The 18,092-nt window shown below is 40.0% G+C and overlaps 1 protein-coding gene across 2 annotated transcripts in view; it reads right to left on the bottom strand.

Moving 5' to 3' along the window:
• Nucleotides 1-6,010: 6,010 nt before the first annotated feature.
• Nucleotides 6,011-18,092, bottom strand: part of ccbe1 (collagen and calcium binding EGF domains 1) — a 29,090-nt gene continuing 17,008 nt past the window's right edge. The window contains exons 3-11 of one of the 2 annotated variants that reach the window (XM_034547736.1): nt 15,881-15,933; nt 15,507-15,641; nt 14,815-14,952; nt 13,651-13,760; nt 12,566-12,674; nt 11,653-11,792; nt 10,423-10,458; nt 7,496-7,531; nt 6,011-7,040 (exon numbers count right to left, since the gene is read on the bottom strand). In XM_034547736.1, the coding sequence (XP_034403627.1) occupies nt 6,768-7,040; nt 7,496-7,531; nt 10,423-10,458; nt 11,653-11,792; nt 12,566-12,674; nt 13,651-13,760; nt 14,815-14,952; nt 15,507-15,641; nt 15,881-15,933 (1,030 nt within the window). In that variant the 3' untranslated portion in view covers nt 6,011-6,767. Of the gene's footprint in view, nt 7,041-7,495; nt 7,532-10,417; nt 10,459-11,652; nt 11,793-12,565; nt 12,675-13,650; nt 13,761-14,814; nt 14,953-15,506; nt 15,642-15,880; nt 15,934-18,092 lie in introns of both variants that reach the window. The other variant, XM_034547737.1, reaches the window with a different exon arrangement.

The following is an 18,092-nucleotide window of genomic DNA, read 5'->3' as shown; positions in this document are numbered from 1 at the left end:
TGCCTTGTAAAACGGATGGTAATAAACTATTACGAACGGGAATACAAAAATACCGTGATACTAATAAAAATGCCATTGCAACACTAATACTTTGCTAATACTAATATTAATGCTAACACTAATGTTTTGTCAGAAATTAGTGAAAAAGGCTCATCACACCAAAGCCCAAGGTGATACCAATACACTTCTTCTTTTACTTGATCAATGACAATGAAAAATGTCTCTTGTGAAAAAGACCTATTGCATAATTTGTTTGAGAATTTGCACTAAAGTAAAATATTAATGTATGTGTCCATAGTGCTATCGCCATGGCCAACATGTCTTATCTATTTTTAAAGTGTAATCGCTTTAGTTTATATTGTGCTCACATGTTGCATATTCTTGAATAAAGTTATGTTCAATCAAATATAATAATAATAATAAGCAATATAGCCGTAGTAAACATAAATGTCACCTCATTTGCACACAAATCTACGGTCTTGCCGTAATGATTGTTTGTAGGCTGTTCAATAAAAGATACATAAAGTATCCACGCCTTTTTTTTTTTTCAAACGATGTGATTTACCTTGAAATATGTTTAGCGAGTATTTAAAAATGTATTATAGGATCTGCAAATTAGCTGAATTAGCAGTTAAAGGGCCACACTGTAACAAGCAACAAACTCATCCGTTATGTCGGATTCCTCATAGAGGTGTTAGTCCTTTCAGCTGCTGGAGGCTCGTCAGCCCGCATGAGGTCACTGAAAGGTTAAGTGACCTCGCCGTGCCGGCTGCTGCTGGAGCTTTCACTGTCGTCTGAAAGCCTCAGTTGGAGACGGGAGATGACACAATTACGTGTCACTCGCTCTCTATGTACTTTCAGTCCGCTTCTTCCTATTGCTTCTGGAGGTGCAGCATCACTTTCTGTGATTACGGGTTCAGCTACAAACCCCACAACAAAAGCGGCCATTGTGGGGACACTAATCTACAGACTGTGACTATTCTGGCAAATGATCAGTAAATGGCAGCGACTGATTTTCATCAGGTTTTATTTATGCTGCTGTAATGACACGCAAAGGATACATTTTCTTTACAGTCAGGTAACACACGGATGGCCTTTTACTCTTTGCTTTTTACGAGTTATCCATTGAATAATTTCTTCACCTTTTCAAAACCACTAATGTCACAAGTAGATGACAAATGTGTTTTTTACAGAGATAGTGCCAATCCTAAAAACTATGATCTATTTGGTTTGGTCTTAATGGTGGACCAAACTCACAGGAGGTCCAGAAGAAAGTTCTTGTCTTGTTCGTTGTGTCTTTGCTGAAACGGAACTTACATTTATATAATGATCATCAATCTGTTGGCCTAAAGAATGAATAACCTAAATATGGCAAACACATTTCCCCTTGAAGGAGTTTGTCAAAGTTTAGTAAAGAAGTGGAATATTAAAGCTCATTGCATGACAGGAATGTTTAATCGCTGCTTCTTGTCAAACTGTTTCCATGTTTTCAAGTGAATATTTAGGCATACAACGTTATAGAGATATGTATCAGAGGAACTTTGAGTTATGAGACTCTGAAAAGTAATGTATAAGAAAAATATGACCCTTCAATTACAGTATGTCTCTGAGATGATATGAATTAAGATCCTGTTTATAATGACAGCATGTATAGGAAAATACAAATCGCCCTCAAGTGGAGTACATAAAATCATAAATAACATGATTACTGTGACATTTAAAAATTATGAAAAGTAACAGTTTTCCAGGGGATTTAGAGAGCAGAGAAAATAGAGGCCTCTGTCCTTTGTCTGAGGAAGTCCTCATTAGAGAGTTAAACAACACTCTTTGGAAGGAAATGTAGGATTTAAATAACAATAGCAATGCTAATGGTTCCATTAGGAGTGGACAATGGAAACCTGTCGGATGTTAATGGGTCACTGAGACTGTGAATAGCCTATCACATGAGTCAGCACAAATATTTGGCCAGTAAATTATAGGATGATGTCGGAAACGTATGTTGGTTTAGGAGTTTTCTGGAGCATGAACTAATAATATTTCATTCATATTTGAAATATATACTGAATCCGCATTTGATTCAATTCAATTCAGTTTATTTTGTATATAATATCACAAATTACAAATTTGCCTACAATCTGTACACATACAAAATCCCCTGTCCCAGGACCTCATCAATCAATCCTGATCAATCCATAGCCGCAATAAATGTAGTTTCAAGTGGGTTATTCTTTTATTTTATTTCTCATATCCTAACATGTTCTATATCTCCACTTGCTTGTGTGTGTATTTTAAGCCATCGTTTGGATGAGTCATAATGGGGAGATCCTAAACTGGCCTAATCAGATAAAACAAATAACAGTTGTGCTTGGGGCAGCTCGTTCCTAGAGGATCTAAAGATGTTTGTATTACCCATGTCACATTAGGGGGAAAGGGAGAGTGGCTTGTCACCTCCTGGAGTGACACCGCAGCTTAGTTAAATGAAGCCTGTTGCCTCATGGTGTTTATTCATACCTGAAAAGCACAAAGCAACCAATTATCACATGAACAAAATGTTGGCTGAGACGACAGCATGTTAAGGAAATGTCCTGCGGTTGAACCCGCTGTGCTCTTAAGTTTACCAACGCGATGCAAATCTCTACCTGGCCCTCCGGCGAGGACCAGGAGATCATGATTTCTATGTTTATATTACCATCTGCTTGAGTTTGAATTTTCATTCAGCGTATCGTTGTACGTGTGTACAGGAGACACAAGCCTCATTTATTAAAGATGAAAACAGATTTTGATCTGGAATACGTTAACCGATTTAATGATCACTCGCAATACAGACCGGCTCTCTGCGGTTTTATTTGCTGGCTCAATGCTGCGCACACATAGGCCGCATACTCACCCTCAACAATGCAGAAAGGCTGAACCTTTATTTCAGATTACTTCAACACGGTGCAGCGTGGTCCAGCCCAGAGAGGGCACTTATTGTCCACTGAGGACTTTAGCACATTCATTTGAAGAGCAGCCCTTTCTCATTATTAACAGACACACTAAACGATGGGCCCCAAACAATACCGAACAGATCCCTTTATGCGCACAAGTGCTCAACGTTTCGGGCAACCACTGTGTGCCCTCCACCACTCCCCTCTTCTTTTCAGATACCTGCACAGAAGTGAAAGATGTAGAGGACACAAAAGATATTCTCAACTTTCCTTTTCTCCCATTCTGTGAAACGGGCCCATTTTAAAGCTTTTAGTTGTGCAAAGCCTCTCATTAACTCTGCTCATGCTGCCTCCCTCGGCTGGCTGTCGCTTAAGTACTGGGTGTTGTAAAAAAAGCTACCAATTAGTCTCTCATCAGCTCCAATTAGGGGAGACAAAGCCTGAGTAAAGATAACTCAATGAGCGGGAGAGGTGGAAGGGTGAGGGTCTGTCTACGTGTGTTTCTGTGCGCGTTCGTGTACATTTGTGTAGTCCGGGCCGGCACAACATAGTTTGTAATCGTTGAAGAACTTGTGGCCATTCAGTTTGACCCGCTGCAGCACAGGTCCATGCACTCGGCAGGCTCCTCAGCGGACCCTTTTCTCCGGGCCAAGTGTTGTTGTGCTGGGAAGACAGGCCCCCCAGGAGTCCCAGAAGGAGAGCCATTCAATCCTCTCTACCTGCTTGTAGCACATAAAGCACTTAAGGCCTGGCCGATCTCTCATTATTGTCTCCTTCACTCTCAATACTTCCTTAAACTTAGGCCCCAACAAGAGCAAGCCCTTTTACAGGGGGACATAGGGGATGTATGTTAAGGGGGTGCCTTTCACCTCATTAGAATTGAATTTGCACTGTCTTGTAATTACGTCGGAGGGCAACAATGTGTTTTTCTCATCATAATCTTCACTGAATGGGGGATTTTTGGGGCAGTGAATTTGCCGTCCACACTAATGCATTAATTAATGAATTGGGTAGCACTAATTTTCTCTATGCTGCCTCTCTCTGTTTGTTTCCAACAGTTCTGGGCAGCCGCTACTAATAAAATTACCTCATTAAAGCCTTTATCGCCGCACAGTAACTCACTCATTCATTTGTTATCAAACATTTTCTTTGGAAAGGGGACTGTTCCCATTCAGTGTTGAATCTTTTTGTGGGTAGTTCTAAATAATGAGGGGGACAAGCAGGGAGATATAATTAGGAACAAGGGGGCACTTCAGCAAATATTTGAAATCTTTTAAGGCTTGCCCTTGTACGATGGTGATTAATTACTTCCAGAAGGGATTTTGGAGAAATATATTGCCAAGTTTTTCCCCCCCTGACGAGACGCCTCAAGCTTGTTAAAAGGATGTGCACAGGACGTTCATTTCGGCTCCTCTTTAATCAAATGTGAATCATGACATGTACTGTTCTCTGAAAATGGGCTCATTGTGAAACAAATACACAACATGTCAACAATAACGTAGCATTTAATGAAGGTGGCATCTGTTTAGAAGGATTCCTTCTAATTAACAAATGTGTTTTTGTTTGGGATATCGATGAAATGACGATGATTGGAATACTATTGATAATTATGGTGACAACAAACAGCAGTGATGTTGTTTGGTGGTCACTTTCAAATGTAATGCTTTGCTTGCAGGAGCAAAGTTATTACGCAATGGTGACAGCAATTACTACTCAGGCCAAGTTGATCAAATTGGTCTTTTTCAGGTTTTCACTGGTGGCTGCCCACATTGTTGTCAATCTTTGAGAGGAAATATGGTAAATATCGTTGCATAACATCTAATTTCAGTCCTCGAGTCCAAAAATAAACAAGAAAACCCACATTACCTATGCTGAGTGAACATCTCCACAAAGCCTTATTCATAATTGTGTTTTGATTATCTTCATGTGCTTCTCCGTGAACTACACACTACACAGAGTAAATGAGTTCACTGACCACTGAGTGCTCTGACCCAATCAAACGTGACCGTACTGTGTGACCGCCACCTGGTGGACGGAGAGGGGTACTGAATAACCGAGGCGTCGTGTATTGTGGGTGGATACACGTTTTACAGGGAATTATTAGTAAAAAAGCCCACAACTAGTTAATAATATTCTTGAGGCATGTTTTGTCTGGTGTAAATGTATAATGGTACACAATGACATCATACCTTAAGCTTCCTCATGAGTCACAGGAGCTGAGGACGCCACACTGGCTGCTCTATTGATATTTGGCTAAACAAATTATTAGTAACTAGTTGGAAAAAGTATTCAGATATTTCACTTTAAAAAAGAAGCAAGTTTACGTCCTGCATTCAAATTCTTACTTAAGTCAAAGTATTATCAGCAAAGTGTGGTGGTTAAGTTGGCAATGAAAAGAAAAAAAAAGAAATTATGATGCAGGAGATAATTTTTTTGAACAGTATTGCATGTTCTTGTAATAAATGACATCACCTTGTTTTGGTCGAGCTACCGGAGAGTATATCCTCATCTTCTCTTCATCCAGATAAAGGACAGAGTGAGACACGTGTTAGAGTCCAGGGTGCCCAGTGTTACAACCTCATTCTCACTTCAGAGGCTAAACTTGTTCCAGCTGCTGTCCTTACTGGACAGAAATAGAGCAATGTTACATTGTGTAATCTGGGGGTGTCAAATATTTACATATTCAAAGTTAAATTTCAAAAGATCAAGTCATTAACATCTATAATTTAATTGAAACACTACTACTTATTTACACCCCGTTTAGCGCTTATAAACAATTCATGAACTCATTAATTTAATTGGAAGTCCTTAACTTGCGAATGTATTTGTCAACAATTATCACATCTCTTTTGGGCACCAGCGTATGGTTGGCTGACATCATAAAACAGTTATGTAATAGTATAACATTTGTCATCATAGGCAAAGTAAAAATTGCTGACGAATACTGTATATTGTCAAACAATTGTACTTATATTTGCTTATAAATACATTATTGTGTTCTAAAATTCAGAAATGAAATGTGATACTGCTCTTAAATGCAACAAAAAGGGGGACTTTAAGTTCAAACACCGTGTGAGCTTTTTAATAGAAACATCAGAGATGCACTTTTTCCAGTACAAAAGAAAACGCATGTATTTCGGATGCAGGATGAGCTGCTGTATAAAGTTATTATGTAAGTTTGCTCATCCAAGTATTTATCCTGACCGACTGAGTGGCTTTGAGAATGTCTCCCTCTGGTGGAGAACTATCAGTTAACCATGATCCACAGTCTAGTTTGTACATAATAGTTTACCTTTTTTTTTTTTTGTCCTGCATAATATTTCTGTGGAAGTACATTTACAGCAACAAAAAGAAATCAGTATTCTTTTCCATCGTCTAAATGTTTTTAACTTTGCTCCCATAGCAACTAAAAACTACAGTGAGGTGTCTTACAAATGAGGACTAATGGCATTTGCGTCACAGTCCAACATTTGTGCCGTTTTAATCCCTCTTGTGAATTCATTTATGATTTATTAATCAATTAGGTTTTGGGTGGCTACCTCTCGGATACAATTTGTGTGAAACAGAATAATATACCGTCATAAAGTAGAGTTTAAAAGCTGCTTTCATGAGAGACTTGTTTAATGTGCCACAAAGGAACCATATGTTTCTGAAAATATAGAATTAAAAAAAACATGCATTCGTCTCCTCATTTAGTTAAAAAATATTCACACAAACTCTCATATCATACAAAAATAAACATCTGTGATTGAAAGGCATATACAGTACATGTTGTTTAAATAAAAAAATGCAAACCCCTTCAATATTTACACCCGACAGTAAGTATTTAAACCCACCCCCTTAAATATTCCAGTCAAAGTCTGTTCTCTCTCGCGCTGGTTTCCTCTTCCTGTTCCTCTTGGATCCTCTGCCTGGTGGAGGTGGAGGGTCCTTATGGTCATCACCCGAGCCCGTATCCAGATTGTCCTGGTGGTCCCGCCAGCTGTCAGGCACCACAGGAAAGTCCCCTGGAGAGTGCATCGGTCGCCCGTACACCTTGCTCTGCAGGTCAGCGATGTCGTTACGGATGTCTGCCATCAGCAGGAGCAGGAAGTCAAAGGAGCCTGGAGGGCCCTGGGGGGGTCGAGTAAAACACACTAATTATTCATCAAATATCCAGTTTCTTTCTGGAGATATCATTAAAGTTACTCTACTTTTTAAATGGATAGATTACATTTCTTCTGTGTCTCTATATTTATTCCCAAACCGCAGAGATTATCGTAACAGAAATCCAGCTGATCAATGGACTGTCTGGCCAATGTTTCTCATGATTTGTTAAACACGAGCACCATCAGTGTTTATCTAAGAGGACAACGCTTACTCTGTGCTGGATACTATTTACCTTGAGTTTGACAGTTTCATTAACTGTGTTGTCCACAGTGGTCTGTTTCTCAGGCATGCTTTAGTTGAACTTTATTGTTCTGGATATTGGTAACAAGTAAAACATGTCCTCTTGAGGGATTAATAAAGTAGCTATCTATCTATCTAAGTTACATTAGTGAAATCAAAATAGATGGCTAGAATCTTACTGGTGGTCCGACAGGCCCAGAAGCTCCTCTCTCCCCCTGGGGAAACAAAACAAATATTTATCTTGTATGAATTACAGTTCTGAGAAAAGCATGAGAACAATTCCTATAGTTTAGTTTTAAAGAGCTAGAGGAAGGGAAGAAAATGTGAGATCAGGATAAGAGTAACTACAAGCAAGCATATCATGTTAAGGACATTAATGCTTCAGCAACTGCAAAATGATAAAATGGTTGAGACAACAACAACAACAACAATACCATTGACAACGCTCATGGCAGTGTGTTACGAATGGCACTGGGCCTGGTAGGTGATCATGTTAGCTTAGCATAAAGATTGGGAGCAGCTAGCCTGGCTCTCTCTAAAGTTGCAGACACCTCTAAAACTCACTAATTCACTTATTGTATCTCCTTCATTTAATCCATGAACCAACCTGAAATGGAAAAACACAAGTTCAAACACATTTGGGCTTTATTTTGTGTACGGATTAAACAAACGCAATAGCACATGTGAATTAGTGAAGTTAAGCTAATTGGATTCCTGCTCTAGCTTCATACACTCGTTAACACAGACATCAGAGGGGTATCTTATCGATCTTCTCATCTACCTTTTCGGCAAGAATGCAAATAGTGTGTTTCCCAAATTCTAGAACCTTTTCTGAAACTGTGCCTATGTGACACTAAACATACTGTACATGAGGCTTCGACAGGTATCATGGCAGCCTGTTGACCTCAATAGCACACGGACAGACAGACCTGACCACTGCGGTTGTTAGCCGGGCTCAGGGTCACACTGGGGCTGTGAGTGTTTTGGCAGATGGTTTGGATTTGTTACTCAGAGAGACAGATTACCATCAACCTCCAATCTATCCACACAAACATCCCAGCTGTACTGGGAGAATACCAAGGTACTATGTCAAGAAAGCAGATGCACCTAAGTTGTTCCATACGTGATCCACAAGCCAAGCAAACATTGTCTCTTGGATCTTGTTATACCCGTAACACTAACAGACCTTCAGCCTTTATACCTCGTACTTCTCTTCGTCAGTGACAAAAAAGAGGATTTCAATTCTGGTTTTCTTATACCATCAAAACCAGATTCCTGTCAGACTACAATGACTTATAGGCCTGAAGTCTACTATATATTAGAGGCCCAAACTACCTCAGTTGATTCTGACATCCTGCTGGATCACAGAGATCTATCTCAACATTCAAGGTCAACTTTCCCTTGACACAGAGAAGGGAAACCCCACCACTGTCACTGCACAACCAATCTACCGACAGATCAAAGGTTTACAGGAAGTTGACTTTTAACTTGAACTTTGTACCACAGTCTCAAATGATGTTTATAGTCGCTTTATCTTTATTGCTGACATTACCACCTAAACTCCCCATCTGAATGAGAGTAACAAAGCACACTGCAGAAGTCTGAAGGCCAAAATAACATCATCTGCAAACAGCAAAGATGCCATCATATGTTTCTGACTGCAGTTGCTCTTTGATTGTCTTTTATAGGAATATCACAACATGAGAAAGAGGGCACAAGCAAATCTGATTTAATACACAAGAAATGTGAAAAATGCAAAGACAAATCTCATCGTTACCAGGGTGGAAACTTCATTGTGCCTCTTTAATCTAAGGCTTAACCATCTGCTGGAGCCTTTTTTAAACACTTTGCTTGAGGCTTCGTGGGGATGCGGAGCAACAAAGATGGTTACTACCAGCTGATCCAAATGTACTGTTCACAAAAGCCATGCGATATTCCAGACAACCGCAATAGCCCAGAGGTAGTCGTCACTGGAGGTCAGGAGGAAATTACTGAACAGACTTGCTGGTCATCATTTCTTACTGAGAAACTTGTATGCAAAACCTTTTTTTTTTTTTCAGGTGACACTTTTAAAAAAAGACAAACCATTGATACTCAATTCACAGTAAGACTCATCTATGAATCACAAAGAGCAAATTTGTCGGTACATGAATGTTCCTGACATCACCTCATATTATGTTGAGCAAGCTTTTTTTAAATAAGATAGACAGTATGTTTGAGAAATCACAGAATGTACAAACAGAATGTACACCCTTCATATTAGATTCAAGTAGGCAATAATTATCCAAACAAAACGAACATTCAGGCTCCTTCACGTGGTTTAAAAGGTGTGCTGCAAATATAAATGTTAAATAATAGACTACGGAAGAAATCCTGCATATTTATTTGCGCACCCTAAAAAGACCTCCTACAACCCACCTGCAGGGTCTCGACCCGTTCTCGTCTGCTCTGAACAAACATTAATGCCTTGATGGAATCTGATTAGGAGACTACAAATGACCCACAAGTTTGGGCCAAGAAGCTCTTGTGTCAGGTAAAGTATTTTGAACACATACTTGGCCACTCGATACCAAACGACAATCTGCTCGTGTTCACAAGGAGAAGCTTTCCTTCCAAATCCTGCTACTTCCCAACAAGAGCATCACAGTAGTGCCTGTTGCCATTTGGCACACCGGCCTCCCTCCCTCAGCTTGTAGCAGCATGTAGTGATCTTATCATCTGCAGGGACAAGCGCTGCCTGCGAAGCACGGAGCTGATGATTGGTGAGAACCCTGGCACCTACTTGCCTTCTGCTTTCCCGCCCTGTATGCATTTGGATGTTGAGACATTTTGGCTATTGAGAAATAATTTGACGCACAAATTGGCAGATAAGCCAAATGTATCAAGTTGGTATTTGGGAACATTTTGCAACACTCATCTTTTCTTTGAGAGAGGCCAAGAGTCAAATTCTGCTGCCAACACAAACAAGTCCTCTGCTTGAAAGGCAACATGCTAGATCAATGTGCAACAAAAAAAAAAAAAAAGAGAGACTCATCTAGATTAGTTTTGCAAAGTTATGTTACACAGATAGGTCAAGATTAGGTGACAAAATATCATCTGACCTCACCTTTGGGCCGTCTTTTCCTGCCGCTCCTGGAGGGCCCTGTTAAATGTAGAAAGACATGTTTTTCATATCAGTTTCCTTTCACTCTCCAAAAGACATACAACTGAATTTTGTGAGGGGAATTCGCATACGACTATCTATCTGATCGTGGTTCCCACCCTTGCACTCAGAAACGTGTTAATGTTCAATTCAATATTTTCACAGAAAACTAATTTATTCTAAAATCGGACATCTTCATCGTGCTCCACCATTAGCTTTGTGCCGGCCTCCAGGCCATTGTTGAGCGACTTCGGCTCGATCGAAGAAAGCTTTGATCTCTTTTCCTGGAATATTCATCATTAAAAGAAGTGTGAACACATTGTATACGGAGTATGGTCAATATTCAGATCAGTACCAAGCCTGTGAGTCACACAATCAAGCGCATTCATCATCAAAAAACGCTGACACATGTGAGCTGGTGTCCAAACCCCTGAACTGTGTTCGGAGAAGAACAACTCTCTTTAATTGAGACCTCACCAGCATGTGCACTGATTACAGGTCACATAAATAAAGAGTTGTGAATTAAAACAAAGATCGAAATGTCAGACGCACACATAAAGCAATAGATAACTTTCTACTATGAAAACAGTGTTGCAGACTTCTGAGTTTGGCATCATGCAGCTCGTGATATAACTAATTGCAAGTGTTGATGGTCTGATTTATCAATAATGAGATTGCATAAATACTCAGGCTTTGAAAAACTAGAACAATGCATTTATGGCCACTTCCTGCAGATTCTTGAATTTGATCCCACATTTTAACACCGAGGGGTTCACACTCGCAGGCAAGACCGAGCGAGCCAAAGAAAACAACTAAAGCTGTAAATGGATTCAGACTTCTTTGTTATTGCTGCCATTAAGTGTTTCATCCCTTTTCACCTTGTGGAAGCTTAGGTTTCATAAAGAGTGTGAGTAATGGGATGGAACAGATACTTGGTTGCACTCTACTCATGCTCCCTTTTTAAAAAACAAATTAATCACAGCTCTCTTGAGGCTTGGATCACGTTGCACAATACAAAAAAGACATGGATAATTTTGATGATAAATTTAGATCTGCAACATAAATTTAAATAAAAAATGTGAGGAACTGAACCAACAGAACATAAGGAAGATGTACGAGACTGGTGTCCAAGAATTACTCTTGTTTAAAACACAATTGTTTATAATAATTGAGAAAAGAAGTTTCGTAACTCACCACAGGTCCTCTGGAACCCCGTTTGATATGAGACAGGTCTGGTGTGGGTCCAATGGGTCCCATCAAGCCCCTGGGGCCGGGAGACCCAGGGGGCCCCAACAGCCCTGTAAGTCCTGGATGGCCCTCTGGTCCTGGATCTCCTAAAACCATCCAGACTGATATTAGTGAACTAAGACAAAGACAACTGCACACAAAAAGGTCAATCAAATAGATTCAATTATTTTTAGCCGGTCAAGGGCTCTAGAAAGGTTGGTCAGGTGGTTTGTCCGGCCATGACATTGTACTCCCTTAACTATTCCTCCAGTGCCACCACCGTCCAGGTTTAGGTTTGAATGTATTTGGTGAAACATCTACAATAAACAATAAACATCGACTGGATACATAGACACACACTTTGTAACAATCATCGTTAGATTATGAATACTAAAGACTGGTGATTTTAAGACTTTTCCTCAGGGACCACCATGAGGTTGACGTGTGTGGTTCTGATTGAAATCACAACTAATGGATAGATTACCGTGACATTTGATTCAGAGACTGTCCCCCTCGTGATAAACGTTAGTAATGGTTCTTTGATCCCCATCACCAGGTCAAACATTACATTTGTCCAGTACTTAAAGTTCAAAACCAAACTCCCCAATCCAAACTAATGTCAAGTCTCAGTTAATAGTCCGTATTTAGTTCTTATTAGCAAATATTAGCATGCTCACATGCAAGCGTGGTCCTTGTCAGCATGTTAGCATGCTGACGTTAGCATATATCTTAAAGCCCAGCTGTGCCCAAATACAGCCTCACACACGTCATGGCCGTAGACTCGTAGTCTTGCTTCAAACTGAACTGTCCCTGCTGGATTCAGGCCAGTTTCCTTATGCAGTCTGACATCGTTTTATTATCTTTAACTTTATGTGTTTACCTGGCGGACCGGGGAGACCTGGAGGCCCTGGTAAAAATATGGGCGACGGCAGGATTTTCTCGCTGGTCATCTGCTCAGGGATGTCAGCACTGTTTGACAGCATGGCCATCTAGAATACGAATGCAGAAAATAATGAACAGGTCAATGACAAGTCAACTACAAAAAAACTGTATGAATGATGAATCAAATAAACATGGCCGACTAAAATACATATTCCCGTCTTTGTTTCCTTAATTTGAAAGTCATTTGGATGTCATTTCTAGATATAATGTTTCATAAAGTCCTGCAGTGTCAAACAGGACAGGGAAATTACACACTGCAGGGCCAATGTCAAGTAAAATTACGTTAAAATGATACACCCAGCCAAAGATGAAAGCTGATCTTCCATCTGCTACAAGCTGTAACTCAGACAGATGGAGGGCCAGGTAACCCCTCTGCATTATTCAGCAAGACCAGGAGAGTTCCTGCTCTGTATGCTAAGCGTTATCCTCGGGAAAAGTAATCTTTGATCTCAGCATAACATCATGTGGATATGGCAGTCGAAAGACCTCGCTATGTGGCAAGGGCATACACACACACACACACACACACACACTTAAGAAAAGAAAAAAAAGAGGCATATACTGTAGAGCTGCATGAGCGCAGTACGTTACAGCTGAAGGTGTTCAGTGCCACAGTTGACGCCTGTGTTGACGAACAGGGACATGCAACCCCACTGTTCAGTTTCACACAACCGATTCACACTTATGGAAAACATCTACCAGCTACAGTGAAGGAAGTTTGTTAGGACAAATCTGCCTGCTGCTGTTTCTGAAACACTGGCAGATATGTACTCTTTAGAAAGAGAGCGAGATCTTCAGGTGGTGATAAAGAAACGGAGCAGTACCAGGTATTTACATTCAGCTGAATAAAGAAGGCGAGTTTAATGATGCTCACTGGAGACTTTTTGTGTTAAACTATGGATACATTTAAAAAAGCAGGAGTACGATTTAAGATGAAAGGGGTTTAGCATTACTGGTAAACTGCATAGATTACATTTCATATTTGTAAGATGCATATTTTTCCATTTTTTTTCTGACTCTTACCTTCCGTTTAAGCTGCAAGACAGACATCCTGATCTGGTGGAAATCGTCACATGTGGCTGAGCAAGTTCCAGCATTCATCACGTTGTCAGACTTCTCAAAGAGATGCATCGCTGGAAATTGGGAGAAAAAAAAGAATCTTTCACAAAAGTTACCTGAAAATAATTCTTTCAGAAAATCAGCAGGAAAAAAAAAAAAAAGGAAAACACATCACTTTGTTTACTAAATATGTGGAAGAATGTCGTATGATTTGAGCAAGTATGTCTTAAGATGGTGTGAAAGCAATTAGAAGAACCACAAATACAAAACAGTAAGGTTGATGAGTCACACTGATAGTCTGGTGACAGTTTGAGCTAACTAGGGGACGATTGGTTCATACAGCAGGATGTATCTCTCTGGAACAATGTCATTAGGACCCGGGGGGTTGCGGTTCACGTAAGATCCTTGTCTTCGTCAGGAACACTGTGTATCTGTCAGAGCCTCCTGGCAGACTAGTGCTGATGGGGGTAAAACGATGCAATAAAATGACATATTTGCATGTTTGAACATTTTACAAAAAGATGGTTTTTCGTAGAACATTTAGTTCTACAATCAAGAACACTTTATTCAGAACAAACTTCTATCAATGCTGTAGAAAGAAACAACATAACAAGGGCCCCATCTCTACACGTACATCTATTCTATGGAAGAGTGGAAGTGTCTGGACACTACGTTATGATGCAGCAGGACATAAAGCAGGAGCAAGACGATATGAACCATTGTTTCTCATTCTTCAGCTTCTCCTTCAATGTTATAGTAGGTAATGGAAGATAAACTCATGGGAGGAAGTAGCCCATCTGCAGCCAATGAACGCTTCACTTGCAAGTGAATGTGGGGCAAATAACACTTTATTATCGCCTGGACCTTTTGTGATGTTTTCCTTAAATGCATCCAGCAAATCCGAAGACCAGGAGTCACGGGGGCAGCGGTATGTTTGGGAGAAATGTTCTGACATGCACTTGGAGCCAGGATGTGTAATGATTACCAGGTGCCTATGGTTTGCAGTACCCTCCCCCCCCCCCCCCTCTCATCTCCTTTTCTCCCACCAAATAACAATGTGTGGTCACATCACAGTCGCATGTGCTCTCAAATAACGAGAACATGTCCGAGTAAAAATACTATTCTCACCTCTCTCCCCCTTGGTGCACGTTTTCCCATCTTCTTCCAGGAAATAGCCTGTCTCACACTCACACCTGTAGGCCCCCACAGAATTGACGCAGATCTGAGAGCACAGAGTCATGTTTTCGTCTGCACATTCGTTGATGTCTATATGTTTTAGTGACCGACAGAGAAAATGAAGGAGAGAGACAAAGAACATATATATTTTACATACTGTATTGACAATGTGTAATATGATACATCAAAATGTATCAATTCCTCAAAAGCAATTAATCCATTTAACCTCTTTGTGCACAATTTGGTCTAATGAGAGTTGTTAGGGTAAACGATTACGGAAGACAAATTACATTTCAACAGTAATGAATTGTATGTGATCATGGGTTAAAAGCAAAATGAAACCAAACATAATTATAATCTCTTCCCAATTGCAGTGTGTTTGTATAGTCAATGGAGCACTTCAGTCATATTTGAAAACCAGCAAACAAAAACATGTTTTTGTGTTAAATTCTGCTCTAGTCTTTAACACAAGTGGACATTGGGAATGACCAGATCAATACAATCTAGAGATTGTGTGAAATAGTTTGACTTCTTGTACTTAAAGATTGCTATTAAATAGGTAGAAGAGTGCAAGTTTGTACCAATATATCCTTGTTTTTAAAGAGGAATTATATTTATGAGGTGCTGAACTAGGGCTGACTTACCCAGACAGTAGGGCTTCTCTCGGTTTCTGTGACGCTCACGGTCGTAACGGTATCCAGGGTAACAGGTGCACACCACTCGACCAAAATGGTCAGTACACTGTTGCTCACAAGGGGCGTCAGCACACACATCATAGTCTAGAGAAATAAACAAGGCATTTCGTCACACGCTCACTTGTGTGAACAAGAAAACAAAGAACACACAAAAGGGGATCTCTCAGTTTTTGTCAACTAAAAACTTTAGGCAAACTGCCTGTCACGGGTTGGTAAACATTCAATGAGGTTAAAAACACGAAAAAGTGAAGTGAACATTACAGGACTCAATACTTATAGGATAGAAATACAAAAATAATCACAAGACAAAACGTTTCCCCTACCTTCAGGAATACACTGGCCCAACACAAACTTGAAGCCCTTGCAACATTTCCTTCTGTAAAACATCAAATGGACATGCATATCAGCAGGCACATCAAAATACTTCAAACAATCACAGATCAGGTATCACATTTCCATATGACGTGCATAATGTTTGACAAGTAACATAAATAAAGATCTGCAAAATGTGTTGTGATCCAGTGATTGTCTGATTACATTTGTGTTTGTTAATGTGGGAAACATCTTCCTACAAAAGGGGACACACACACACACACACACACACACACACACACACACACACACACACACACACACACACACACACACACACACACACACACACACACACACACACACACACACACACACACACACACACACACACACACACACACACACACACACACACACACACACACACACACACACACACACACACACACACACACACACACACACACACACACACACACACACACACACACACACACACACACACACACACACGACTATGCAGACTTTGTGGCGTTTCTTATTTCCCTTATTGACCACATACTGAACTCCACTCTTCATCTATGCTCGGTTTTCCTTCTATATAATTCTCTTCAGAATTTCCTTTCTAATCCCTTCAATTTTACTTGAAAATGCATTTATGGAATTTCATAAAGGCCATGATGAATGAATAGATGAATTACTCTTTATCCAAACAGTGTGTGTGTGTGTTTGTGTGTTTGTGTGTGAGTGAGAGAGAAAGCAACAAACCAATAAGCTTTTCTTTAACGTCTTCTATGTTGCATCATTTCCTCATCTGTGTTAAGTTGTATTAATACCATTTCCATGATAACATATTGTTGCAATATTCTATCAGCACGATTCACATCACCATGAGGTAATAGTCATCCCGGACTCACGCTCAGCGCTAAGGAAAGGTGCTACCAGGTGTTACTTTCAAGCAGGAGGTGATAAAATATCCAATTACAGCATGAAGTCATGGCAATATAGTGCAGTCACACTCACTTTGATAATGGTGCTGAAAGATGATTACACTAATGCTTTACCGCTTCCATTCAGGAGCTGTTATGATGACGGGGCATTCCTATGGGCCCGTGTGGTAATTTCACAGAATGAATGTTCTTCCTTCTCTGCTCACCAGCATTTCAAAACAATTGATGACATTTGACACATTTACTTTACATACCATGTTTAATCTATGCTCAATGAGGCTCCTCTAGGATAACGTACAGCAACTCTCCAGCTATGCAGCTCTGTGAGTCTGCATGCTAACAGGAGCAGCATGCTAACACTTTAGCTTAGTGTGGTGGCGTGCCAACAATTGCTAGTTAGTGCTTAATGAATCTCATTAGTTAGTTTTGGACAACATTTTTTGACCTGATGATAGCGCTAAATGTACAGTTGTAGGATCACCAAATGTATTGAGTCATCCCGAGGAGAACAGAAATGTTTCCCTTTTTTAATGAAAATACATCCTAAAGTTGATGTAAAATTCCATTCAAATCCACAAATGTCAAATTAAAAGTAAAGAGATCAGACTCTAGTGACCATTAATCTCTGTATAAACTATCGTGGCAATCCGGTCAATGGTTGTTGATATTTCAGTCTGCACCAAAGTGGTGAAACTGACGAAAGGCCGACAGTGTCATCCCCAAAGCCACTCTGCTAATGTGCCTTGAAACTTGAATTTCCTGCTCCTAAACGCTACACCGTAGGAGCTATAAAAGAAATCCAAATTATACATGAGGAAAAATGTGAGGAGAAATGTTGTGAGAGAGTAAGAAAAGCAGATTGTGTTATGTGAAGACAGTTAAACTGACTGGATTTACAAGATCTCTCTCTAAAATGGCCCGTTAAGAGACGTGGAACAGAACGAGTGTGAATCAAGGAATCTCTTAATTTCCGTATCTAATCTTATTGAAGTTAGATTTTCCATTTGCTAACTGCAATTTTATTCACAAATCAAATGACGCATAAAAGAAGAAAGAAAAAGGTCATGCTTTTTGCAATAATAATCCTGGGAAGGTAAATCACTGACTCTGCACTACTGCAATCTAATGGCTACACCTTCAACAGTCGAGTGCTTTTATAGTCATTTTCATGGGTACAGATACAGAGCAGCCAAGTACTTATTTCACTCACATCTTCACTCAATTTAATATTTACTACTTCCAGAGAGCAACAATTGAAACTCATGAGGCC

The sequence above is a fragment of the Cyclopterus lumpus genome, chromosome 12, assembly GCF_009769545.1.
Source record: "Cyclopterus lumpus isolate fCycLum1 chromosome 12, fCycLum1.pri, whole genome shotgun sequence".
In the NCBI taxonomy this organism is placed as follows: domain Eukaryota; kingdom Metazoa; phylum Chordata; class Actinopteri; order Perciformes; family Cyclopteridae; genus Cyclopterus; species Cyclopterus lumpus.
The sequence above is the reverse complement of the archived record's forward strand: the minus strand, read 5'-3'. Positions and strand labels throughout refer to the sequence as shown.